The 27,596-nt window shown below is 41.8% G+C and overlaps 1 protein-coding gene across 5 annotated transcripts; it reads left to right on the top strand.

The window, feature by feature from the left end:
• Nucleotides 1-918: 918 nt before the first annotated feature.
• On the top strand, nt 919-27,199 carry pou1f1 (POU class 1 homeobox 1). 5 transcript variants are annotated; one of them, XM_062401827.1, is made up of 9 exons: nt 919-1,049; nt 13,284-13,384; nt 13,812-14,187; nt 16,181-16,342; nt 16,972-17,070; nt 23,265-23,528; nt 23,684-23,848; nt 25,136-25,205; nt 25,301-27,199. In XM_062401827.1, the coding sequence occupies exons 3-9, from the start codon at nt 14,052-14,054 to the stop codon at nt 25,539-25,541; spliced, it is 1,137 nt and encodes a 378-aa protein (XP_062257811.1). In that variant the 5' UTR covers nt 919-1,049; nt 13,284-13,384; nt 13,812-14,051; the 3' UTR covers nt 25,542-27,199. The 5 variants fall into 5 exon arrangements, with proteins under 5 accessions (XP_062257811.1, XP_062257814.1, XP_062257809.1 ...); XM_062401830.1 differs by lacking the exon at nt 919-1,049 and having other exon boundaries at nt 12,309-13,384; nt 13,812-14,003; nt 14,091-14,187; XM_062401825.1 differs by lacking the exon at nt 919-1,049 and having other exon boundaries at nt 12,312-13,384.
• Nucleotides 27,200-27,596: the final 397 nt, after the last annotated feature.

Here is a 27,596-nt window from a genome sequence, read left to right as displayed (position 1 = left end):
TCGATCATAGGCTTGTGTGGACTTATTGTGGAAATAGGAGTTTTGGGCTCCTCCATTCTGTCTTTATAGACTCCATGTGGGCATTCAAGATTATTTACTTCCTTAGTTTGCAGGTACATGTACAAATGTGTCAGTTTGAGAAATGTTACCTGCCACTGGGAAACTGGCCCACAGGTTTGTTGTGCAGTGAAGTCTTTGGTAGCTGTGGACTAGGTTATTTTGTAGCGTGGGAAACATTGTCTCCTCCTGGAGACAGTGAGAGCAAGTTCAGCGCATAACTTCTGCAAGGGTGGATCAATACTTAATATGCTCCACTTCTGATTAATGATGTGGCTGAGCAAACAATTTACTGCAAGCTGATACAGAAACAAATTGATTTATTTTTGCACAAAACTTTGTATCTTGTTGTCGACAAGATACAAAGTTTCCTTTAAGTCACAATTGTAGAAGAAAACTAAATCTGTGTATCTTCCACACCAGATCCCTTTTCTCCCTGTTGGGGTTGAAAGGGCCCAAAGGACAAGTTGTGCATGGACGTTGCTCTTGTTCAGCTTGCTACATGTAATATACATGTCTTGTTACCGAGGCAGTTATGTTTTCACCCCTGTCCATTAGCTACGTGGTTGGTTTGTTTGTCTGCAGGATTACGCAAATCAAAATACTGAATTGATTACCATAAGACATTTGGAAGGATGATGCATGAGCCAAGAAAGAACACATTACATTTTGGTCCAAATCCAGGAAGCTTGTTACCACTTTCTTTCACAATGCGAGATAGGGTGTGTTGTTATATTTTCACTTCTTTCCCAAGGAATCGTTTGTGGATCTTGCTGAGAAAAAAAAAGATTCAGTTGACAAATATCGATTAGTTTATGCTTGATTGAGTTTTCTCTTTCACTGTGTGTTGCTATTAAGATGTCGTACAGGCCAGGAATCCCAGTGACCATCGATGAAGATGTGTGAACTCAATAAATATTGAGCTCATGGGTGACCTGGGTCCACGACATCCTAATGACGCCAACCACAACCCCAACAATGATACATCTCAGGTAAGTCTACAGTTAACAACCGATAATCAATCACTCCCTTTGCTTTATTTCTCAAAATTGGTAATTTGCCTCCTGTTTGGTTTGATTAGCCTTGAGTCTACGACTTGTCGTCCCACAATTCACACTGCAAAATCCACTGTAATCTCCGTGGCCCTGTGAAAAACCTGCGAAGAAACCTGGATGCGAAAAAAGATCAGACATTCCTTTTACTTTCATCAGCCCATTGTTCTCATTATCTGTTCCTACCTTCCTAACTTTGCTGGCTCACTTCCTCTAAACATTACATCACCTCACCTCTCTTCATTCCTTTTCTTTTCCAATTTTGTCCAAATTCAAACCGTCTTTCGTCCGTCTCTCCTCATTTACACTTCAAAGTCTGTGGCGCTCGTTGCCATGAGCCTGTTCTCATTTTATAAATCAAGTGCTCTCAAGTGTCTCTTCTCCCGAGCAGAGCAGATATGCAAATATTCTTGAAACAATGTTGCACTAAAAGAGACCTACAGTATACGTCAGATAACTGGGACAGAGCAGCAAATCAACTGGACCTACAGGGATAGTTTTCTTTGAACTGCACTGAACTTGTACTGAATGTATATACTTAAAATATATTGCTGAACCAACTAAAATGGCTGATGCAATTAAAAATGACTTTTCACCCACTTTTTTATGAGTGTGTGTGTGTGAGGTGGGGGGATTAACGACTTGCCTATTTAACATAATGACTCTCAGCACATGGTATAGTCCCAGAGAGGAAAAGTACCTGAATCTTCCCATTGGTCAGCTAGAACTGAAGAAGCCCCTTCAAATGAAAGTTGAAGCGTCTTCGAGATATGCCAGCAAGTCCAGTTGCCAATGTACCCTTGTCCAACTTCTGAAGATGCCATGACTTGGGCGACTTAGAAGCTTCACGGACATGTCTATCATGTTTCAAAAAAAATTTATAGCATCAAATTAACAAAGCCAAACTTACCGTAAAAAAATTCACACTTGGACAATGTCATAATGGACAAACCAAAACGATAGAAAACTATTTATTTTATGTGGACTTTTACTTTTTATTTTGGTCCGTGTCTCAATCACCAACTATAACCTACACTGCAGCGGCCAGCAGGTGGCGGTCTAGAGACTTTGGCTTCAATTTTAGGGAGTGTTCATGTCATCTATCTTTATATATTGTCTATGTTCTAAGTGTAGTGCTCCTTTGGTTGTTTTCTAGTTGGTTGAAACAACTGAGCCAATCAGAGCTGCGTATGTCATGTCAGGTTAGGAATGAAAATGTTGTCCTCCTTTTGACAGAGCTAGGAATGCACTGATTTAAAAAAATCACCAGAAAAATTACACAGAGAGGAGAACAGTCAGAATAAACTATGCATGTTTTTTAAATGACAGAGGTCCTGTAGGTCCTTTATGGACTGATGGAATGGACGTGCCAGTCACTACTGATTGGTGAGTGCAATCCTGCATATTTTACCCCTCCAGGCAACACGAGGCTTCCTGGACACGGTCGAGCTGAATATAATTGAGCTCCTGGTTGAGATGTGTCCTTTTTGAGTCACAATGAAGAGCACCTGCCTGCTCATGCCCACTGCTACAACTGCTCTTGTTGGTGGAGGAACTGTTGGAGTTCATTTTAAACTATGTACAGTTGGACTCTATCATTTTAATTTGTCCCTGATATGCATGCCCCCTCCTGGCAGTTGAATAATGCAGAGAGGTCTCATTAGTCAAATTAACTGTTCATTTTATCCATCTTTTTTACAATGTCTGAGGCCTCTCAGCTTTCAGACCCACTGGCCCTTTATGTCCATGCAACATGTTGATCGCTCAGTGATCTGCTGCTGGCCTATCTGCTGTTTCCATGGTGACTCAGTAACTTTTTGGCATTGTCTATAAACCATGTATGGTTTTTGTTACCTTTTCACTCATGGCAGTCAAATCATTTCACTCCAGTGAACCATTTTACTTAGAGCGGCAAAGACTGAGACGTCAGGGAAGCGCTTGAATCGAGGAGCGATGGAACAACAGAAGCTCGATTCAAAGCCATCAGCTTTGATTTTCTATACATGCCATATGAAACATGACCATGAGTCACCAGAGGCTGATGGTGTGTGTATGTGTGGAGGGGACTTCTCTGCTGTATTTTTCATGACAAAAAATTAATGAACATCTCAAACTTTTTAAATTTCACCAAACCATACAGTGTACTCCATATGTCTTTTAAATACGCTCTGCTGTGCTGCAGAGGGCAAACTATGGCCATTGCAGCGTGACATTAAAGTGCCCAAATTTAGCATTTTTATTTGTTCTTTCCTCTAGTGTGTTATAGCCTCATCCGTCTGTGGCAAACTCTATTCTCATTCTCTACCACAGAAAAAACTGAACCTGTAAAAAAGCCAAGAAAATTACTGAATCTAAAATGAGATTCCCTGTGTGTGCTTCCTCAAAAATGTCCAGACAGCAGCCGCATTATTTAAATCACGTGCGTGACTGTGCGCATGTGTGTGTGTGTGCATGTGTGTGTGTCCTGAGCTTGTTGGGGCACTGCTGTCTGTCTTGAGGCAGTGGGAAGAAATGTCGCTTTTGACGAACAAAAACCTGGTCTGAGGCAGTGCAGTATTTTACTGGTGTTTCAAAGACACATTATTATGACAGTAATGCGTTACACACAGCTGGTATTTCAAATGCAAAGTGAAAACATTTTAAGGAGAAGCAGGCTTTGTAGAACCATTCGCCCATGGCACAGAAACCCCATATCTAAATGAGCAAAAAGTAGATATGACACTTGCACAGTGAGCTTGAGGCAATGTGCTCGGATCGTTAAAATAGAGCCTTATAACTGCCTCTCTAAACTAATCTGCAGACCATCAAGCGCTAAGGACAAGATCTGTGTGTGCTAATGTTTTAAGAGCCTTAAGTGTTCTTTTGTAACTAATGGAAATAAGGTGATTGAGGTTTTTTCAAGTTAGTCTGTAAATGGGTTGTTGGCCTGTCCAGTTATTACCATTTCAAATCCTCCATGCAGTACTTTGCTGAATGTCAGAACTGCGTTTTGAATTTTTTATCTTAATCCGTACGTGCTGCACTGATTGGTGCACTACATCCATCATGGAGACGGTGAATGGACAAAAGTCAAAAGATTGCAGACATTATACTTCTTTCTGAAGAACCTTTACAGAGATCAGGTTTGCTTTAAATGTCACATTTAAATGTAGGTTAACGCTGTTACGGAGTCCATCATGTCCACAAAAACTGTAAAACTGAGATATGAAGTTCAACAATTAAACAAAAAGTAGCCTCTGAGGTGACTCCTGGCCACCAGGCTGCTGTTTGAACCCAGAGCCAAACGCCTGCTTTTCTTTTTTTCATTTTTTATTTGACATTTCTTATTTTTTTGGCAACAACAGAGTGTGTGTGTGTGTGTGTGTGTGTGTGTGTGTGTGTGTGTGTGTGTGTGTGTGTGTGTGTGTGTGTGTGTGTGTGTGTGTGTGTGTGTGTGTGTGTGTGTGTGTGTGTGTGTGTGTGTGTGTGTGTGTGGCTAAAGACACTTTAACATCAGGACTTCTGGATGTGATGGACTAGTGGCATAGCTTCAGGGTTCTGTGAACAGCTCTGTAGATTCATGTTTTCAGTTTCAGGGCTCGCTCACACACATCCATATAAAGCACTGTTCAATTCTAATCTGTCCGAGCCAGGAGGAGAATAAAACATTTGCTTCCCTTCGCTGAACTTTGACCCCGTGATATTCGCGGATGTGACTCTGCACTCGGAGAGAAGGCTGTAACCCACCAGACCTTTCCAAACAGGCCTGTTTAAATCGGGCACTGTGTTATTTTATCCTGCTTATACAGTTGCTTATAAGTGAATTCACTCCCTTTCTATTCTACTTCCTGTATAATCACATTAAGTGAGCAGTAAATTGGGATTTCTGACAATAAGCATAATCACATGCAGGTATAATGTCACACGTCTGCAAATCTACGAAGCATCTATGCATCTTAAGAATTCGATGCATTGAATTGTGGTACTGCAAGCAGAAATTGGTATACAATGGATACCAATGGATACAGGCCTTTTTTTTTTCTTTCACATCCGATATTTCAACGTGTTATAATTGTGAGGACACTGTGCTACTGCAGACATTATGGTCGGCTCTTAATGTTCCCAGAGATGAAATTCTCCTGCTCAACAATCTCACAGTGCACCGGCAGCAAAAACGTGTTCAAACACTTTCCTTTAAAACCTGCTCCCGTCGACTTCCACACTTTTGGAGGAGGCTGGCACGAGGAAAACATATCACTGTGGTGTTAATCGTTCCATCTTTACTGCCCCGTGTTTATTTCCGTGCAGTTTGCTGTCAGCCGCTCGAGTGGCTACCAACCACTCAGTTCAGCTCCTTTCAAATCTAAGTCTGCAGAGGTGGCCTTCAAGGCAACAACAGCAAGAGAAATGTTGCTGAACGGGAATATGTAAGCCTGTGACTGAAAAAAGATATCCTCAAAGCCGATTGGGAGTCAGATGCACTCCACTGTGTGGGCTCTTCTGCGGCGCTCGAGATGATCCGTGAGCGATCGCGACAAACTGACGGCTGATCTTGAGGTCGTCCCTCGACTCTTTGAAGTTTATTTTTTGGTTACAGTGTGGATCATTAGGGCAAATTAGCCTTCAGTCGTTTCCCCTCTCTCTGATCTGTGTGTCGCATCTCTCCCTCTCTCCGCTAGCCCTCGGAGACCTGCTCTTTTCATCGCGATGACTGTTTGATCTGAGCCTCCGAGCTCTGGTCTTTACACGGGGAGGGACCGGCCAAGAGAGAGGGAGAGAGAGAACTCATTGTTGGAAACGTTATTGCGCCGCCCGTTCCCCACTGATATTTGGGTTATCGCTCTTTTTAATGTATTTGCCGTGTTGCTTTTATCACAGCAGCTCTTTGAATTTGGGAGAGCAGAGCCACAGCCCTCCCACCCACGTCTTCCTGTCACTACAGACAACACCTGGCCGGCATATTCAACCCAGAGCTGTCCTGCAACACTGCATGTGTGTTTTTTATCAACGTTCCGGGTGGCAGATCCCGTGCCTGTCAGTGACATCCTTTCATGTCGTACCAGCCCCTATGGCACAATCAAAGTCAGTCAGGCACATGGATGGCTCATGGTGGCAGCGGTTAATTAATAACATGTGGCCAGAGAGAGACCTGTCTGATTGACGGCTCCCTTTGAATCCTTGTATTTTTATTTATTTGAAAAACGCAGTTGAAAAGTTTGAATCTCAGGAGGGTAAACTTCTCAGGATCTAAGAAATTGGCTTGGTTTGTTGCTTTGTGAGGACTGATTTTGAATTGGTGTGTCGGAGGGGATTCAGTCGGACAATCAAAAGAGACAACTCCTGCATTACACAATGAAACATAAAAAGAAACCTATATGCTGAATCGATTAGCAACAAATTTAGCTTATTTACCACACACTGGCTAAGCAGAAAGTTAAAATTATTTTTTATTTTCTTAAAAATTGTAACATCTTCAACCTATTCTTTGTAGCTATGCAGAACGAAACGGTTGAACAATATTTACAATTGCATCTGACATCATAGTATGAATCCTTGTCTGTCAGGGAGGGATGAGTACATATGTACACTTTAATGCTTGTGTCTGTACACATCACCTCGCTTTTTATTGTATGTGAACAGCTGGTGATAAGTTACAAGCCTGAGTGGATCCAGATGAATAAATAAACCCAACTCGAAGTTAACCAGAGAACTGTTTTGCTTTGAGCAACAAATACCCTGATCTCATGAAAACCTTCACAGACCCCAAAGATGGAAACTAAGGGGCAAAGTGCTTGAGGGGGAGATCTGAGGTGGAGACGTTCACAGGAAGTTGCTTTTACTGGCTCATGGCTCTGCTCCTCATATCCATCTCTCACTCACTCTCTTTTGTTTGTGCTTGCCGCTCTGTAGCCTCCTGGTGGCCAGGTGAGGGGAAAGCGCCCTCAAGGTAGCAGATGGTGAAATGCAATTGTAAAGCTGAATGACCAGGCTTCATGTGATTGTCACTTAATGTGCTCTGTGGCTTTATGCTTGATGAGACCAGATTTGAGGTCTTAAATGTTACAAAGTTGCAGCATTCATTTTATTTTTCACCTGCTAAAAGGTTTTCTTTGATAGTTCAACATCATAAACCTCATGCACAGTGTAACAGCAGTATTTCATATAATATGATATGTAATATTTGAATATGGTCTCTATAAACAATATGTAATTGACAACGAAGTAAGGTAAACTTATAGACCGCGAGCGTAGGTGCAGCAACCTTGAAAACAATTTGATGCTCACAATTTTCTGACTCTGTCTTTTGACCCTCAACACTTCTTTCTGTTTTCTGTATTTATTTTTCATTTCAGTGCATGTTTAGCCAATGAAGGGATAGATGGAAACTCATAAAGCTTGTAGACTTACAAGGCACATAAGTAAACTGCCCTGTCTTCCTGCCTGTTGCCTAGCTACCGTCTACATCCATCCTGTATGATTTTTATTCTACTTCTTATCTTTTTTTCCCCTCTCGCTCTCTCTCTTTTTTTCATTTGTTGCCCCGGCAGAGAGACTCGATTGAAGTTGATTAAATGACATGTACATGTTCATGTGTACATCATGTATGTTTCATGCTTTTATTCTTCTCCACCCTTCACAGTTTCTTTCCCTTTGTTCCTCCTTTTTTATTTTACAACCATTTGAGCACTTTGCATCACAGCCCGGAGGACATGATGGCATTGTGCATCAGCCTCGCTTTTTTAAATACTACTGTTACACTGTGCATGAGGTTTATGATGTTGAACTTTATACGCTGAGACATTTTTCCTGCAGTGGAAAAACTCGGAAGAAGGATTTCTCATGGATTCAAATACCACTCCACCAGAAGGGCAGACATCAACCAGTGTTAGTTTCACACATGTCTGTTGAATCCAAAGCGGCGTGGCCCCCCCGTACCGGTGTCACTTCCACTCTTTATTTTTATTTATTTTAATATTCTGTCTCATCTGGTCAAGCGTTGACCCACGTGTCACTCTTCTCCCACCAGTTCCTTGAAGAATAAATGTTCTTACTTGTCAGATTTACTTATTTTTTTTCTGCAGCATCGTGTTATTCAGCAGAGGAGATGGACGACAGGAGCATGGTCGGGCAGAGCGGTGCGCCTGCAGCCGTATTGACTATGTAGAGTCTGGGGCTGAATCTCATCCGGCGCCACAAATTGTATATGGATCGTAAAATAAAAGTCTCTTTAAACATTCAGCATGCTGTGAAATAAATATATTTAGCAAGTCCAAATATATTTGTGTGATTGTCAGGAGGAAACTGGGGGGGGGGGCACAGTGTGTGCTCCTGGCTGAGGCTCGGTGGATGAAATGTGGCGTCTGGGTTGGAGGGAAACGGAGGAAGTTCCCCGCGGGACTCACAGTAGGTTTATACGGAATAATTATATTTCATCTTTACTGCATTGAATCATGATCGTTGGAGAAATTGGGTGACGCTTTTACTTTTACGTTTTATTATTTCCATGGCAGCGACCACACCTTTGAATACTGTTGATGGTAAATTGGATGGCTCATTCACTTGTATTACGTTTCGTGGAACCTTTCATGCAGTCTGTTGTGGGACGAGCGATTGGATGTGCGACCATTGCGTATCAAAGGTTAGTTGCCAATTTAAAATGCTTGCGGTCGGGCTAAGGGATAAGTAACCGGTAACTGTGGCTGAAAGCCCTTCATGTCTTATTTTCTCTTGTGCTGTGGAATGAAATGAGAACTTGTTGAATGGAGCTCAAGAGAGTATATTACAGTTCCTGTGCTCTGCGGCATCTTTATCCTTTTTCTTTTTTTTCTCCATCAGGGCTTCGGAACATTACAGAAAACACTCAACAAAGTGAAGTGTTGCTTTTATACTTCAAAGCGTTGTACATAAATGTGGGAAATGCTGAAGTTTAGACATCAAATATTTGATGCTGACATTTGCCTGATGACGAGAGATCGTAATCTGCGAGAGACGACGAGAGCAGGTTCTTGTTTCCTTCTACATGGACGCTTAACCTTTGCTGTTCTCAGCGGGGTTTGTTGAATATGTTGATGAAATTAGCCGCATCCCATGCGTTCGGGCAGTGTTTGTGCTCGGTGAGTCAGGCGCAGCTCCGGGCAGATGGTGGTCGGAGCGGCGAATAAGATTTGCTTGATATTCATCAGGAGAGCTGACCTCTGCCGTGATGTATTCAAACATCCAACAGGCCTCATTCGGAATTCATCACTGCATAATGAACAGATGCATAAATTCACAGACAAGACAAAAAGCCGCAGCGATCGGTTTCAGCTCCCTCTCTCCTGCTTTACTTTGGATAAAAACAGGGACATTCTGCCAAAATTCACTTGAAATACTTATGTAGGTAGGGTTTGGTGAATAAACACTGGTGCTGATATTTTTATTCAAGGTTGATTCTTTGAGGAATTTTCTGTAGTGGTGCGGGACCAATCATCAAAGTTCAGTGTGTATTAATAAAGGAAACGCTCACACCCACATTCAACCGTGAAATACTTTCTCAAGTTAAGACCTAAGAAAATAGGCAGCAGTTCAGTTTTCTTGGCTCGGAGATCTTTGACAACTCAAAGAAAACAATTTCACTTCTCATTGTGTTATCGGCATAACACTTTCACACTTTCACACAAAAGATTACTTCTGTGTGAATCTCAGGAACATGAAGGTTGATCTGAATGATACTCAACTGCAGTACTCATCATTTAACAGCATTTCTTCAGATTAATGAAATGAAATGGCAACACTTGAATAAAAATAACATAGATGATGCCAAATCTTCCCAGATACGAACGTTGCCATCTTTCTAATTTGGAGTTGTCGTGGCAACAACCGATCGCTAGAGGGGCTCGACCAATCATGAGTCGGTCTCAGCTGTCAATCATGTAGTTTCACAATGTTTTAATAGCACCAAATAACCAATTAAAAACAAACCTACCACTAATAATCTAAATTTGTATATATGTCAGTCTGATATGAACTAGAGGGAACTGTTAGGTTTCTCTACATATTTATACTGTAGGTCTTGACCTTATGTTATTATTTGATGTTTAAAAGTAACGAGTGGATTACCTTTTATTTTAGTTAATTCATTTTTTGACATAGATTTATGTGAATCACTTTGTAACCTTGTTTAGATAAGAGCTACACAAATACAGTTTTATTATTAGAATACCAGAAACTCTTTGAGAAACTTTTATTTGATATGTACCTTGACCTTTTACCTTGGTCCATGTTCCATGTCCTATCTGCTAACATGGAGGATGCCGGTTTTAGGACCTTTACTGCGTCCATCTTTATATGCAGTCGCTGTAAGTGTTCAACGGGTGTTTATACAAAAGTACATTGATACACACACACACACACACACATACACTTTCTTTACGGTGAAGACTGTTAAGATGTTACGAGATGGCTATTAAGATGTATACGTCATGGTGCTTTATTCTTAATTTTTTTTAAATACACAAATGTGTTGTCAGGTTTATTCACATCAGGGAAAACAAGATGTGCCAACTGGTTTTCAACACACTGGTTTACACATGCACTCACACACACACACACACACACACACACACACAGACCACACCATGTAGATTGTATGTATGTATGTGATACCTGTGAGAATGTGTCACTGCACCATGTTCCCACTGCACCAGTGCATGCACCTGTGGTCTTTGGTGTGTTTGTGTGTTTGTTTGTGTTGGGGAGGGATATTACTCTTGTGCCTGAATCCGACTTTATGCCTGTTGCAAGATGTTTTTATCACCTTTATGAGCAATTAAGCTAATAGTCTATGTGAAAACTGGAACACTGTATTTAGGTGTGTGTGTTTGTGAGGAGGGGGTGTGTGACAGGGATGGTGGAGGGAGATCTCGGACAGGTGCTTTAAGAGAACCCCTTTGACTCATAGTCTCTTCACTAATTAAGTTCAGCCTCTTTATGTGTGTCTGTGTGTGTGTGTGAGTGTGTGTCTACTTGTCTATCCATGGGAAAGCTTTGCCTTTTCCATTCCCTCGCCTTTTGATTATCTTTTTTTTTTTTACTCGTCTACGAGGCCATTCAGACTGAGCCTATAGATCTTTGAAGCTTCTTTTCACTATCATTTTAAAACATGAACGTTTTATTGTTACATTAACAAACAGACATTTTGGTTCTTCACCCTTCGTTAAGTTAAAAATGAAACAGAAATTTCAACATCCCTGTAATATCTTCACTAAAATGTTATATTTATGGTGTTGAGAAAAATTTGAACATTTTTTTGTAAGCCTGCAGCAAAAAGAAACATTACGACTAAACCAAGGGTTAAATGTGATTTTTAAAGTCAACATTTCTTGTTCCGGGTTCAATTTCTTTGTTTATTTTGTGGCTACATTTACTTTTGTGTGGACCTCGAGTCATCTCGGCCAAATGTTACAGATCAGCCGCTTTCAACTCAGGTTCTTCCACACATTTGTCAGTGAAAAGGCTGTAGAAAATGGAAAAGAAAAGTATAAGCATAGGCATTAAATATACTTGAACTTTTGCTGCAGCACCGTTCACCGTTGCTCATTATTGAGACACTCTGCAGTCTGATGGGTTCTTTTAATTACTTGTTATACTTTTTGCGAGATTTACAGGAGCACACAGATTGTTAAAAAAACAGAGGATGTTCAGTCTCGGTGTGCAAAAATAAGACTGCATTCGCCAGCTGGGAAGATGGACTTTGGCCCGAGTGGGTGTTGCTGGCTGCAGTGAAAGAAGAAAGAAAAGTATTTTTAAGGATGATATTTGTGTTGGTGAGTTTTTTTTCTCTCTTTCTGTTGTCACACAGCATTATGTCCACTTGTCTCCTTAATATTATGGGTTTTGCTTTGTTTATTTCAAGCCTTGAACGGGTGAAATAAGATTTGTCAACGTCCATTGTGATTTGCTCAGCTATTTGTCTCAAAGGCTTTCATTATCAGCGCTCAACCTCATTGACTCTTTTTAATCAAATATCTGATTTAAGATGTGCATCTATCAAGCGTCCAAGCTGAAGATTATTAGCATTTAGATTTTAATTTGGATTTTAATTTGACACGCCAAAGTCACAATTAGAGAGGCGGTGGTCTAGTGGCAGAAACTTGGACTATGGGCAGAGAAGGTCTCTGGTTCGTCTCTGGTTCGACTCCACGGAGAGACAACAAAAGACGAACCTGGATAGATCTGTCCAAAAATCCAAGAGTCTCCCTACCCTGTCTAGTGCCCCTGAGCAAGGCACCTTACTCCCCCAACATCTGCTCCCCGAGCACCGTACATGGTCGCTCACTGCTCTGTGTGTCCTGCACCATATGGGTCAAAAGCAGAAGTTAAATTTCCCTACCTGCATGAGTGTTCCTTTGCATGTCTGTGCATGTGTTTGGGACGAATAAATGCATCTGCATCTTAATCTTAATTAACAAATCCTGAAATTGTTTCTTTCGATATTTGAAGATGGAAATGAACTAAACTGTCCCTAAACCATCCTCAAATGAAAAGATTGCTCAGCTTGAGTCCAGTGAATGAATGATCTCAGCAACATTTAAGATGCAAATAAATTCAGAGGAGAAACATCGACGAAGAGTTTATCCCTCTCCAAATTAACACTATGTGCTCGAACAAGTTGAGTCGTGTCTGCCACCCACAAGCTTTTTTTCACCTGCTGCCCACCTACATCAACAATAGTGAAGCAGAGCCCGGGATAAACACAAATACAAACAGACACAACAGAGTGCACATGGTGGCCACGCTCCTCGGATTAACTGTTATCCTCCCTGATGAAACCTGTTGTCCTTACCCTGGGGCGCTGTCTCTGCATTCGACACAATGTGAACACGGTGCCGAAATAGTAGGAAGCCTTTCTGCCACTCACTCTGAGATAAAGCGACAGATTTTTGGGGGGTTGTGGGCTTAATAGGCAGAGTTAAGGGGTGCTTCTCCCCTCCAGGTCACACTGCATAAGATCTGGACAAAAACGCCCCCCCCCTAAAAAAAAAAAAAAGCTCCTGCAAGGCAAAGATGTGTAGTGAACATATTGTGTTTTCCAAGTTGCTTTAGCATTGACTTGCGGGCACACACAAGCAAAACAAAGCAGAGCAATTGGTCTGAGACAATTCAAGTGTTCACTTTGCTTTCCCATTTGCTTCCACAACACAATCCCGTAATCAGGGAGAGGGACGGCGAGATGGCAAGAAGAGAGGAGGGGATCGGGTTTCTCAGCTGCGCTGTACCCTAATCCTGGATTTGGGAGCGGGATGAGAAGAACGCAGGTAAGGACAAACACAAGTAATAACAGCACTGACATTGGATTGGTAGGTGGGGGTCTCATAGGAGACGGGGGGGCTCATAGGTTGAGAGAGGGGTGGTTAGTCGTAGATGGGTGGGATATAAATACCTGCAGTAGACAAGGGCGGCAAAAAAGCTGAGGGTATGACAGACTGGCTTACCTGCATATCTAATAGAGACAGGGAGCTTCACGGAAGAGGCCCTAATGAGCGAAATCTCAGTGGCTCAGAAAGACCTTTGAGCACATTTACAAGAAAGAGTGACTTGAACTTGCAGCTCATCACTATTCGTCTGCGGCGGAGGGTAAGAGTCATGCCAAAAAAAACGGAACAATGTTGCTCGAAGTGCTGACATGCATTTGTCTGTGAGAACAATAACCAAGTAACCTATCGCAGTTTTCTACCCTCACAGTCCCAAGTGACTGAAGAGGACTTGACTCCAGGTGGTGCAAGGAGGCGTGAACAAGACGAGGCCAAAGAAGACGAGACGCAGCCTAAACTCAGACGGCCCAGGTTACAGAGGACAAGACTTGAAAAGACAAAGGACAAGCAACAGCAGTGATGGGAGGCAACTAAAGCTGGAGAAGACAAAGCCAGACAAGAAGTCAGTCAATCAAGCTTCAGCTTACCATTGGGATCAGAGCAGAGAAGAATGGCGTGTCAGGCCTTTAACACAGACTCTTTCACGCAGCTGTCAGGAGACTCAGTTTTACCGATCCTCATGCACCATGCATCCGCCAGTGACTGCCTGCCATCCACGTCCCACGCACACAGCATGGTTTCTGCAGGTGAGCTGAACCTCTGAGGGTCTTCTGTCCTGTTGAGTTAAACACATTTTCTCTTGGATTATTCTCATGAGTTTTACCTTGTTTAATTATTTGTATAGAAACTCATGAATTCAGATCGATTTGGGCCATAACCCACGTCATGTTTTCCTGATATTAGATCCCAGCTGCAGGAAGAAAGGCCTCTAACAGGATTCACAATCACAACTTGGGGAAACCTTTAGAAGAAAGTGTATTAGCATTGTGCCTACGACAATGTCTAGTTGAGGGCATTGTGAGAGATATACTTACGCACTATTGATTATATCGGAAGTTTTTGGGTTGCCACAGGTGAGCCAAGTCTCTTGTACAGATACAAGTTGCTCTGATAGACGTATAATTTGCACAATTGTGCTTGGCCGCCCCACTGATGCCTCCTTAACAAGGCCCAGTATCTGGTGACAGTGGAGGACAAATTGACACATTTATTCAAATCCAATTCAAACTATGTAAATGCATGAAATCAGCTGGGTTGGCCCAGCTGTCTCTACTCACTGGATAATTGCATTTGAGGATGTGTTATCATTATGACAAATTCCCCGAGGTCTGGTTCTGTCTCCGGAAAAATGTGGTGAAAACACACTTTAGTGTCCGCTGACTGTTGTTGTTTAGAATAGACTGTGTTGGATTGTGCAGAAAGTCAATCACAAACTACATATATATAGAGGCAATTTGAGCGTGTAACATTTATTTTTCTACTGTGACATCACTGCGCTTTTGGCCCTTTGTTGTTTGCTGCTACTAAATATTGACCCGGCCTATATCTTGTATCGTCTTCCCATAAGTATTTAAACCAAATGCAGCCTGCAATATGGCCATGTAAGACAAATACAAGTTTAATAATGGAACAAATAAATTCACAGTTATGACTGAATCCTCGGTGAGTATTTTTTTCTGACACGGCCCTCATGAAAACTCAAATCATAATACACAAAAAGAAAAGAGACAGTGTCTGAACACGAGCTGCACCATCAGAGTGCATCTTAACCACACTGGTGTGGATCCTCCAGCTGGGGAATTGCAATAATTCCAACACTTCAAAACTTCTAAAACATCATGTTTATTTCCTCTTGTTTTTGATTCAAAGAATATAATTATATTAACTAGTTTGTATTACTCATAAGTCCATCTGGAGTTTAAAATTTAAATTAGTTAAAATCTTAACATTTTCTCCTCCATTCTGTCTGCATGAGCATGAGGTCAATATGGTCCAAAAAAATATCCAGATGGAAGTTTTCGTATCATATTGATGATAATAATAATAAATTTCATATTTCTTTTCAAATATATGTTGTGTTACACCAGCTCACTTTGCTTACACAATGCTTTTGTTAAATTGCAATTGCTAAAATTATATTAGTGCATTGCTCAGCCCTACATGAGACAGAAATAAACACACATATTTGCCATCATCATTTTCAGAATCAGAATCAGTTTTTTGCGGCCAAGTATTTGTACACATGTATGGAATTTGACTGCTGATTAAATTGTTCACTCCCACTGTACTATTATAGAAATAATAACCAAACTGAATAAGTTCAGGAATGGTACAATAATACTTAAATTTTAGTGGTGCATAGTTCCGACTGTAATGTACATGTAAAAGAAAGTAGAATATACAGTATATAGGAAACAATGATGACCAAGTATACACCATGACAATAACTTGTTTTCTATGTTGTCAACTGATAAGTTGTCTGAAGAAGCAACGTAGCGCAATGAATAATATATGCTGTATAAATATGAGGATAGGGGATGGATATGTACATTGTTAGCGATGCATTTATTTATTTATATACACACACTCACACACACAGCGAGATCATCTTTCTTTTCCTGTCTGTCGACTACAATGAAGCTGTCAACAATTATCGTTATATTTCACGTCTCTGCAGCACTTGTTTTGTTCCGTCTTTTGTTCTCCACTCACAATGAAACCACGTTTGTCCCCCATCAGTGTCATCTGGACTTTCACTGGGTCAGAGCTCCAAGCGCTCACACATGCATCTGTCCGCCTCCTCCCTCGGCAACGCACTGGGTAACAGCCCCCCGAGCCTTCATTACCCAGTCGCCCCCTGTCACTACAGCAACCAGCAGGCCACCTATGGCATGATGACAGGTGAGTAGTTGCTGCTGTTGAGGTATCTTCGATGGTGAAGATGACAAAGCCGTGATGTATTTAGCAGTGGAAGATGTAAATGGTTATATATAGAATTAAAGTGTCCGGTTTCAGCTTCTTTTATGTATAAATAATTCTGTTATAAATTGCTTTCCTACATTTTTTTTAAAAATATATAGTTGGGTTTTTATCAAGCAGATTCACTCTGGTCATGCTACATTGGACTCTGGGAAATGTTCTTCTCTCTCACGTTGAACTAAATAATTAATGGAAATTGAAAAAGTAAACACTGTCAGACAGCTGAACTATTTATCAGCTAATTATTGCTGAGGAGTCTGAACTTGTTTGTGGGCTCTATACACCAAACGCGAGATCATTTATTTGACAGGCGGGACACACGGATGTAGTCTCATAATTTGACACAGATCACACTGAGGCGTTCCGTGTGAAGACGTCAATATGTTCAGACTGTTGAAGCTCGGATTATCAATCCAATATTCTGAAGATATAACAGCATCATAGCAATAATTGCACTGACAGAGGCTTTGATGAAGATTATAGATAAAGGTTATTGTGGTATTTATGGTATCTCTCTCTCTCTCTCTCTCTCTCTCTCTGTGTCTCTCTAGCTCAGGAGATGCTCTCTGCCAGTATCTCTCAGACTTGTATCCTGCAGACATGTGGAGTCCCTCACCCTAACATGGTGGGCGGCGCAAACCCACTGCAAGGTAATGAGCAGATACACACTTACACCCACACACACACACCCATATGAGGGCACACACACATACACACTCTTCTATTTCTAACTTAGTGAGGACAATGATTTGCATAATGCATCCCATAGCCCCATAGCCCAAACTTAATCATCGCAATTAAATGCCCAACTGCTCCTACTCGGTGTCTGTGGTCTTTCTGTTATTTAATTATTTTATTTACTTATTCATTTATTCCCTTGTATGGTACGATTTTAACCAAATCAATTATGATTTTAATGAGTGACTTTTTAAGTGTTTTTTAATTTTAATATTTAACTTAATTTAGATTTTATTTTTATACATCCACGGTCCCCGTATGCCCAGGCCCCTTGTGACGCACACTCAGAGTGCTTGATTTTAAACCCAACCTAATTCGAACCTTAACCCTGAAACCAGGTCTTAACTCTTTAACAGCCATTTGAAAAGTGAGGAGTGGCCAAAATATCCTCACTTTCTGAAAAGTCCTCACTCCATACCGTCTATGTTTATGGTCCTCACAATTGTATGAATTCATGTACACACACACAATCACACACATGCATGCACACACACACAGGCATAATCATTCTCCCCCTGTCCTGCAGTTAAGCCTGCTAAACTCAGCAGAGAATGACTTTATCCTCCATTTAATTTTAAATCTGCTACCAGTTCAAATCAATTTCAGACTTGATTACCTGACCTAGTGCCTGAGATCTTTAGCGCAGCTGTTAGGCGTAACTGTCAAAGAGGACACTTCCTCCCCCTCCTGCAGAGAGTGTAGAAAACCCAAATAAAGAGGCAATAGTGTGAAAACGGTCTCGAAGAGCTATGTTGGTGTCGAGAGATTTCCTTTTTTGCTCATGGCAGAAGGAAACAGATTCATGTCAGTCCTCTGTGGTCTTTTTCTAAATATTTTTGACACTCGATATGTGCTCGAGCAAAGCAGCTGTTTATGCAATTTAACACCAGTTACCTAATTTAAAAGGGAGCTCCATCTATTCAAATTGAGATTATATTTGCATTTCAATATCTCACACAGCTAATGTCTTTACCGCCTGCTGGTTGATGTTTTACACTCAGTGAGGAGGAAAAGGAACTTTAAGCATTCGTTGTGCAATGCAACTAAAATGTATTTAAAAGCTAGAATGGTACTTGGTAGAGTGCAAACCTTTATCAAGTCCAGACAGTCCCCTAATTAAACCAACTTAAAACTCACTGGATACAAATTTTTATTAGGACCTGCACCGAATTGCCAGACTCATAAGTATCAGTTCCATAAAAATGCCAGATTTTTATTGAGATCCATTAATTATTCTGTGAGAAATCAATGAACATGTTCAAAAAAAAAAATCCTGGATCTGATCCAGATCGGCAACAAAATGTAATGGCTTCTTCCCTCCCTCGAAGTTTCATGGTAATCAGTCTGGTAGTTTTTGCGTAATCTTGCTTAAAAACCAACCAACAGCCAAATGGACTGTGGTGAAAAACACAGATAACAACAGGTAACTATATATTTAGATGTAGTCGCCTCACAGCAAGAAGGTTTCTGGTTCGAATCCCGGTTCGGTCTGGGTCTTTGTGTGTGGAGATTGTTCGGTTTGGAGGCTCATTTGCCGTGAGGATGAAAAGCGGTATAAATAATGCTCAGATATTACATTCATGCACTAAGCTTTAAATCTAAACTACAATCACAACTAAAATGGAAAATGCAAGGTTCCTCATTTTGAATCCACTTTGAGAGCACTGGTTTTTACTTTTATCTCCAAGGAAGTTGAACAACTTCAACTTTTTTTTGTACCAGACATGAACTCAGACCAAAAGAAATATACTAGCAAGTGTAATCTGTCAGACAGGCTGTTACAACAGAGGAGTCCTGCATACTAATTCCTCATGAATAATAAGATTCACTGAATACATAACTCTCCTCTGTAGGTCTTGAGTAGAAAAAAAATGAATGTGACTTTATTTAACGAAAGTGTAATTTAAATATTACAATTTCATATGATGAAACCAACTGGAGGAAAATCAGGCCAAGAAGAGTAAATTAAGTAAAGCGTAACCCTGGTGGCACAGAGTGATTAGTATTTCCAGACCTAATGCCAGCAGGGTTAAAAAAGTAGGATTCAACCCACTCGAGCATCGACCCGGTGACATCAACCCTCTCCTGTAAATGGTCTAATAAAGCAGTTTGGTCTGTGCTGACCAAGGCGGTGCTGAAACACATTAGGATTAAAATTAAACCGGGGCCCACATTTACGACCACAACGAGATCATTTGTCGCTTCAATAAAGATGCTGTGCCGCCAAGGGGCCGAATGATGGTGTGACAGATGCAACCAATGGTCGACGTGAGTAACATCAACTTGTTTGGGACAAAGGGATGATGCTTAGCTCAAACCAGGGAGGTATTTATTATTAAAAGGCTGACAAACCAACTGTAATTAAGACAAATAAACCTTGAGGAATTTAGTGGGAGGCACATGATGCGGGTAAGAGGGGGGGAATCCACGAGAGAAACTTGATGATACTTGTTCGAACAGGTCAACAGTGCTGGACAAGAGGATATGGGAGAGGAGGTAGAAACAGTTAAACAGAGCTGTGTGATTAGAGATGAGATCACAGGAGAAATTGCTCCTTTAATTTTTAAAGCTGCACTAATCTATTAATTAAAAATGAACAATGGATTAAATGACACAAAGTGGAATGTGAAAGGTGTTGCTTTACGAACCCAAAGAGAATTATCAACTCCTCTCGGCTATCTAGAGGTTATTTTAGCCCCTTTTACCTCATCAACCACCAACCTTGTTTTCAGATATATAAACACATACACATATATTTACAGAAAGGTACAGGTATAGATAAAGAGAAAATGAACAGGCGACCATGCTGATCATAGATGTGTATGTATGTAGAGTATGTATATAAAGATTTAGCAACCAGTAACAAATTAAAACCAAACTTATCAGACATATGAACATACATCAGTGAGATAATATGACACAAACAGTCTTTGAGAAGATGTTATGTAATGCGACTTTAGTTTGCTGCATGTCCCATCCACTAACATGGAGGAGGCAGGGGTAAATTACCTATACTGCAGTGACAGTCTACGTAAATGTGGCAGTTTGTTTTTCTTTCTCTCTTTTCTGCTGCCCGCTCAGCCTCTGTGTGCACCGCGCCATGGCCGTGTGTAGACACAGTCCAAGGAACATCAGAGCAGAACAACAGCCTCCCCCCCCTCCAGCACAGTGAGCAAAACACGGCGCCTCAGGCCCAAGTCACACAAGCCCTAGACTGACAGGAAGTTATGAGGCATCAGCCAAGCTCTATGAAATATAGGCTTCAAGTTATAATTGTAAGAAGGCAGACACGCTGTGCACTGTACCGGTATTTTACCTCCTAGTGTTAAAAAAAGAGTTGATTTCAACTTCTCCCCTACACCTTCAAGACAAGAGGAAATCACTGGTGCATACAGTTCTGCTAGAACCTGCCACTTTGCTTTCCAGCTGCTGCTGCGTAGACTTGACAGAACAATTCACCGGGTCGATGACAGCAGCCTTTTCTCTGTCCACTTTGGAAGTCCAACCATTTTCTACAGGGGGGTGGCGCGGAGATCGAGAGGGCTGTTATGGCATTTAGTATTTCTGCAGCTGTATTTCTCCACAGAGGCAAAAAACGTTGAGCTGCTGCACATTAGAGTTTCAGATGAAGCGTTCACAGCCATGTTGTCACCTCGGGCTCAGGCGGAAAGGCGCTGCTGTTCGAGGCAACAAGCATTTGATGGATTGTTGCTGTTGTCTTTTAGCCGGGCAGCCGGAGAGATAAATCTTTGCCCCCGAGCAAAGTGGATGAGGCTGAGATGAAACCCGTGTGAATTTTGATCAGCGGAGCGACTATCACACAAAAAACTCTTGATTTATTGTTTACCTTTGCAACACAACAGACAGAACAATATAAGGAAGTGTGTGTGTGTGTGTGTGTGTGTGTGTGTGTGCAATATATAACATAGTATAAAATGATGATATTATTAATTTAAATTGTATAATTATATTAACAGTCTCACCATTATGATTCAATTGTTAATCCAACGATAATCTCATCATTACAACAGTCTTACAAAATGATAATAGAAAAAAATCTTTTAGATAAATGTTTAAAAGAAAAATGTGCATTAATACTTATCCTTGTCTTGTCAACATCAGTGTTATTTACTCATAACATTGATTTGCACAACAACATGAAAAAAATCATAGAAGATGGATTAAACGAAGGGGTAGTGCATTTGACTTGCTGAGACTAAAACAAGGAGCCAATCTCTTCCTCCCTTAGCACAGAAAGTCAGGTGACACATGCATGTTACATTTGCATTGTAACCCCACAAACACAAGAGGGGAGTGTTGTCTTGTTTATCTCAGATCCAGTTGCAGCAAACAAAGCGCATGAGATCCGTAGAACTGCTGTAGCCTACTGCAGTGAAAAGAACGCAGTGTCAAAGAAATATTTATTCGGTAAAATCTATCAATGCACTTCTTTTCCTCCACTGCAGCTCTGTGTGTGTGTGTGTGTGTGTGTGTGTTTGAAGCCGTGATCCAATGGGGAAGCATCATATAACAAAAATCCCAATTATGCACCAACCATCTGCTATTCTGGCAGTAATCCGTCATTAATACAAAATAAAGGAAGGAACTAGTTGTTAACAAGCAGCAGCTCCACTGTATCGCACTGAGGCATCAACAGCCACCTGTAGAAATAATGAGGAATCAAGGTTTTGGTCTTTTGTGCAACGTTTATCGCTCCTGGAAACAAACCTTTTACAACAAGTGTGATAAGGGATCTCAGGTTTGCGTGGGGACACAGGAGCCAAGGACGAGAAGCCGCTGAAAACACTAGAGTTACTTCAACACCCTGTTTTTCACACCATTCAAACTCTGCTCACTGTATTGCTCGGTGAATGGAGTTGGCTCAGTTGTCAGAACATCAGCCCGAAATTCCATTTCATTCCGTACAACATACGGTACATTCAATGCCCAGCTTGTGCTTGTGTTTTCTTAGTAGACGTGCGAGTGACAGCATCTGTTCCACTGCGGATTTGAAGTGTTGCTTGTACATTCAAAGAGACAGAAAATAAAAAGAAGGCAGCGCAGTGGGCACAGCAGGAAGGTTCCCAGTTTGTCCGGGGTCTCTCTCTCTCTCTGGACTGTGGATGTTCTCCCTTGTCTGCGGGGGGGGTTTTCCCCTGGTACTCCGGCTTCCTCCCATATTCCAAAAACATGCAGCTAGGGGTTCAATTAATTGCAAACTTTGCCTGTGAGTGGATGTTTGTGTTTATATGTTCTCCCTGTGATACACTGGTGATCTGACCAGGTGGGGGTACCCTATCGACAGGGATGGGCTCCAGCTCCCCCCGCTACCCTCTGCAGTGTAGATGGTGGATGGATGTATGGGAAATTAAAATATATCAGCAACCAGAATGGCACTCAGTAGACCCATAACTTGCACATCTTTATGATTGTGCGTTGTAATCGCAAAGGTACTTCCTTGTGAAATTCTTCTTGTAACCAAATAATCAAAAGTTTAGAAGGCTTTGCAGTTCATAGCATAAAACAGAATGGCACTCAGTAGAGCCCACTCCTCCACCAACAGTCCCCTTAGATTCAATCAAGCTGCAACAAAGTGCACACACTCACAAATATCGGTTCCCTAAATGAGACTGATTATTTATTTTTTATAAACAAGAAGGGAAATTAGTTAAAATGAGAGATTCCTCCGTGGAGCCGCATCAAAAAAATTTTTTGGGCCCATGTTCCACACTTCCTCGAGAAATCCGCTTGGTAGTTTCTGCATAATCCTGCTGCCAAACAAACAAACAAATGGACAGCGGTGGCAACAAATATAAAACCGGCTTGAACCTTCATTTCAGGAGGGGGGGGCTAGAAGTTGTCATCTTGTTGCCCACCAATCAAACCAAGGGAAGTTTTTATTCCCATGCCTCAGAGAGTCTCACAGGGGCACGTCAAAACACTTTCTGTGCTGTTGAGATAAAGGCTCCCAGTGTACTCGTGGGAATAGAGGCCATGCTGCTTCCAGTGCCCTTCTGACAGGCTGAGGGTCTCCCCTGTGCCTCCAACCCACTAATTTTCCTCACTCAAGTTCTCCCTCTCTTTCTGCCCCTCTCCCCTTCTCCAGGGTCTCTTACTCCTTGCTTGTACAAGTTTCCAGATCATGGTCTGAGCAGCGGCTCTTGCGCATTAAGCCACGGTTTCTCTTCGCTGCCCTCGGCTATACTCTCGACTGATGAGGCCCCAGGGGGCCCCACTCTCGGAGAGATGAAAACCGATGCCCAGAGGAAGAGCATGCGGGACCCCGACGATACCCCCGCCATGGACTCCCCGCAGATACGAGAGCTGGAGATGTTTGCCAATGACTTCAAGATACGGAGAATCAAGCTGGGTAAGATTCCTGGGCAGCTTGAAACCATCTTTGTGTTTGACTGCAACAATTAGATATCTCACCACATGCGTCTGTGTTTGCACCCACCAAGAGCTGCTTCTCCTTCCAGTGCATTCAATAAAGTGTTTCCTTTTCTTTCCCATTTTGACCTCCAGGCTATACCCAGACTAATGTAGGCGAGGCGCTCGCTGCTGTGCACGGCTCCGAGTTCAGCCAGACCACGATCTGCCGCTTTGAAAATTTGCAGCTGAGCTTTAAGAACGCCTGCAAACTCAAGGCCATTCTGTCCAAATGGCTGAATGAAGCGGAGCTGGCCGGCGGTGAGTCACACGCACGCATCAGCCATCACGCGCCATCAGCGAAAGCATTTATTTAAATGTAACCTTTAGCCATCTCATCTCTGTTAGGAAAATAAGTGCTTTTGATTAGTCTGAAAGGATCTATTAGAAATTATGAGCGCAAACTTTTCCCAGCGTTATTATTAAGATTTATGCCCGACTTGTACATCATGTAAGTCAGAAGTTCACAGTCTTCTTGCTTTATGACTTAATTAAAATCAACTAATATCTATCAGGAGAGGCGGTGGTCTAAAGGAGAGGCGGTGGTCTAGTGGCTGAAACTTGGACTATGGGCAGAGAAGAAAAATCCAAGAGTCTCCCTACCCTGTCTAGTGCCCCTGAGCAAGGCACCTTACTCCTGCTCTGTGTGTCCTGCACCAGATGGGTTAAATGAAGAAGTTAAATTTCCCTACCTGCATTAGTGTTCCTTTGCATGCCTGTGAATGTGTTTGGGACAAATAAATGCATCTTAATCATCGGGCTTTAAGCAGTGGCAGCTCTAGGATTTTTCTAAAATGAGGGGCCACAGAGGAGCCAATTATATATCCAATGTGGATGTACAATTCCTGATTCAGTAAGGTGCACATTTAAGTGTTTCTTGTATATGTAAACTCCGTAGCTTTGATTCAAAGAAAAACATCATTGAATATATTTGAAAAAGTTTTTTTAATGTTCAGGTCAATATTAGAATTTCTGTCAGCTCTCGAGAAAACCCTCAGGTTTCGGGGGGGGTCGTTCTCAAACAACACTGAGGTTTAGAGGTCCTTTCTAAATATTGTTGCATTGGGTCCTAATGGTTTATTGACTACTAGCAGGACAGGGTCACTTAAAGGGCCAATCAGAATTCGAGCGGGGGCCAGTTCCCCCTGGCCCCCGCCCCGTGGCTGTGAGCTGATCTTTTCTTACTTCTAATTTAAATGAGGTCAAATTACTCAGACCTGATGTAAGGAAAACTTTGACACAAATGTGCATCGTGTTTTATAGTGTAGGTTTTCACATGTCTCGTAGAACAAGGTCACATTACAGTGCATCTGAGAAATGTGGTTTTTAACTGGGTGACATTACTATCTGTTCTAAAGGTCATAGGGACGTCACAGTTGCTCTTATGTTACAGTCGTACAGGTGATTGGAGAGAATTCAAAAAAGGTCCAGTGTGTTAGAGTAGATTGTTCAGTAATCAACTGTCAGTATCTCACTTCCATCTCTCTTTTCCATCCTCACTCACAGCTACAGGTACAATAAAGTAACGACGTGTTTTCTTCCTTGCAGCCTTGTACAACGACAAAATAGGGATGAACGAGCGAAAGAGAAAACGGAGAACAACTATCAGGTATCTAATGTAAGGACCATACATACAGAGCGCATATATGTAGATGTAGATGCTTATTCTCAGTGTTCTCTCCCTGCCCCCCCCCTCCCCCCCCCGCACCACAGCCTGGGAGCTAAGGAGGCTCTGGAGCACAGCTTCGGGGAGAAAAGCAAACCGTCCTCTCAGGAAATAGCGCGGATCGCCAAAGGCCTCCACCTGGAGAAGGAGGTGGTCCGGGTGTGGTTCTGCAACCGGCGCCAGCGGGAGAAACGGGTGAAAACGAGCCTGAACCTCAGCAACTGCTTGTCCAAGATCAGCCCAAACTGCCTCTCACAGATGAGTAAAGCACAGAGGCCGATGACGTAGTTTGGTGTTGGGATGGCGAGCGAGTGTTCCACTGATGGCCGGTGTGCGACGATACTTCCCGGGGGGGAGGGTGAAGTTCACTCAACAGCGATCAGAAAGGTCTTATAATAGAAACTGCACAGTAAGCAGCTGCTGACACTTGAAACTGTTTCACTGATTTGACATCCAGATGAGGAATCATACCCGGTGAGGCGGACAAATTCTAAACACAAAACGCTCCAACACAACATTGCTATAAACCCACAAATCAACATCATCGGAGAATGTCTGAGCTTGTAACAACATCCTTTATTACAATTACCTTAATGCCATTTAAAGTTGTTTCCCTTCTTTATTACGAGAACAGAATAGTTTTTCGAGAGCCTATTTTACAATCCATATTTCAATGCAGTATGAAGGTCACTTAAAGGACAAAAAAACAAAGCAAATTTGAGAATAAGGTCTTAAAATTGCAAGAATGTAATTTGTTATCTTATTAGAATAAAGTTGTAATTTCAGGAAAGTTCATTTGCAAGAGGAATATCAGAGGATTTCTAGAAAAAACGTTTCTTGTAATATTACAACTTCACTCTTCTGATATAGATGTGCTGATAAATTTGTAACTTTATTCTTGTAATTGATGGTCTTTTTTTATATTATGGCTTTTCTCACTGCCTAGTAATAGTATGACCTTATTCTCAAAATCGATCTTTTTTCTTTATCATTACCTCAGTACCCTGTCGTACTTTCCCTCTTTATTACTGGAACAGTCCTTTTTCTGAACCTTTTTCCAGTCCTGACTTTCAAACCCACTGAACCTTGACTGTGCCTTGTTTTCAACGTTAATACAGAAACTCTAATAACCACACAGACCAAACATTATTAACCAGCATCAGATTGCAGATCCATCAATCTCTGTGATTGATCAGCCCGGTGCCTTTTCTAAAACACAGACGTCAACAATCCTGTGCTTGAACCTTAGAAGTAAAAACATAATGATGATGATGTACATGCTTGTGCTGTAGTTTTGTGTGTTTGTGTGTTTCTTTGTGATTACAGCCGACGACTTTGTCTTCTTTAATTATCTGTCACTGTCTTATGATAAATGTTTGACGATTTATTTAAAAATGAACGTAGCCATAGTCAGAAAAGTAATATATGTCAACTTTCACAACAACCTATTTATTTGAGATCTAATATATCACGTTGATCCACTTACGACCTCTTTGATTTATGCTCTGAGGTCTAAAAGACTGCGGTGGAACTTTTTTGACATTTTTGTCAACTAATGAATCCGAGGTGTCCCCGTTTCCCTGCTGTGTGACATACTCAATATCCGGTTTTTAGTTCCCGCCGCCATGACGGAGTGTCAGGCCGAGAGGAGCGGCTGCCTGTCGCCACTCCAAACCGGTCGGGATGACTAATGTGAAACTTCTGAGACTCAGGTAGCATTGATCGGTGTCTGGAGGAGACCTGAGGAACGGAACTAAGCGTCGCGTAGGAAATGACAGATGGATATTAAGGAACCTTTATTCATCTGAATTGAGAATATAAATACGCTAAAAGTATGTTAAATGTGCAGTTGTTTGAAGTTTGATTGTCTCTGGGCCCCCAGACACTGAAAAGTATATCAGCTCAACTCCTATCTGCCAAACAATAAACTCAGTTTTATGATGAACCCCATGTGCCATCTCTCATTTGTAATGATGCTGTATTACAGCTTTGAAAACATGAGTAGTCGAAGAGAGAGGGAGTACAGTGTGAGCTGTACAAATCATGGGGGGGATATCACCGGGGATTCATGAATAAAGTCAGAAGACGCCTCAATCCAGAAACAAGCAGTTTGCCGTGTGATTCATGTGCCGCCATCGAACCGGAGTGTCGCCAGGGGAAATAAGGGCATCGATCGCTGCCACATGTCTGAGGCTGCACGGAGGAAAGCTCCATCCCAGTGTGCTGACGAGGAGGATGGAGACGCTCGGTGCTGCTGCTGACACGGAGCTTTACTACTCCTTTAACACTCCTGCTCTTCGAAGAGCCACTTCAGCTCTCCACTGCTTTCTTGTATTTCCACGG

This window comes from Platichthys flesus, chromosome 13 (genome assembly GCF_949316205.1).
Source record: "Platichthys flesus chromosome 13, fPlaFle2.1, whole genome shotgun sequence".
NCBI lineage: Eukaryota > Metazoa > Chordata > Actinopteri > Pleuronectiformes > Pleuronectidae > Platichthys > Platichthys flesus.
This window is presented reverse-complemented; position numbering and strand designations above follow the sequence as displayed.

What these genes read in the sequence shown, in the direction of transcription:
- pou1f1 (XM_062401827.1), top strand. Translation starts at nt 14,052, where the DNA reads ATGGCGTGTCAGGCCTTTAACACAGACTCTTTCACGCAGCTGTCAGGA. An exon ending in ACACAGCATGGTTTCTGCAG is followed by an intron (nt 14,188 to 16,180) that starts GTGAGCTGAACC and finishes GTCCCCCATCAG; the next exon opens with TGTCATCTGGACTTTCACTG. An exon ending in GATACGGAGAATCAAGCTGG is followed by an intron (nt 23,529 to 23,683) that starts GTAAGATTCCTG and finishes TTTGACCTCCAG; the next exon opens with GCTATACCCAGACTAATGTA.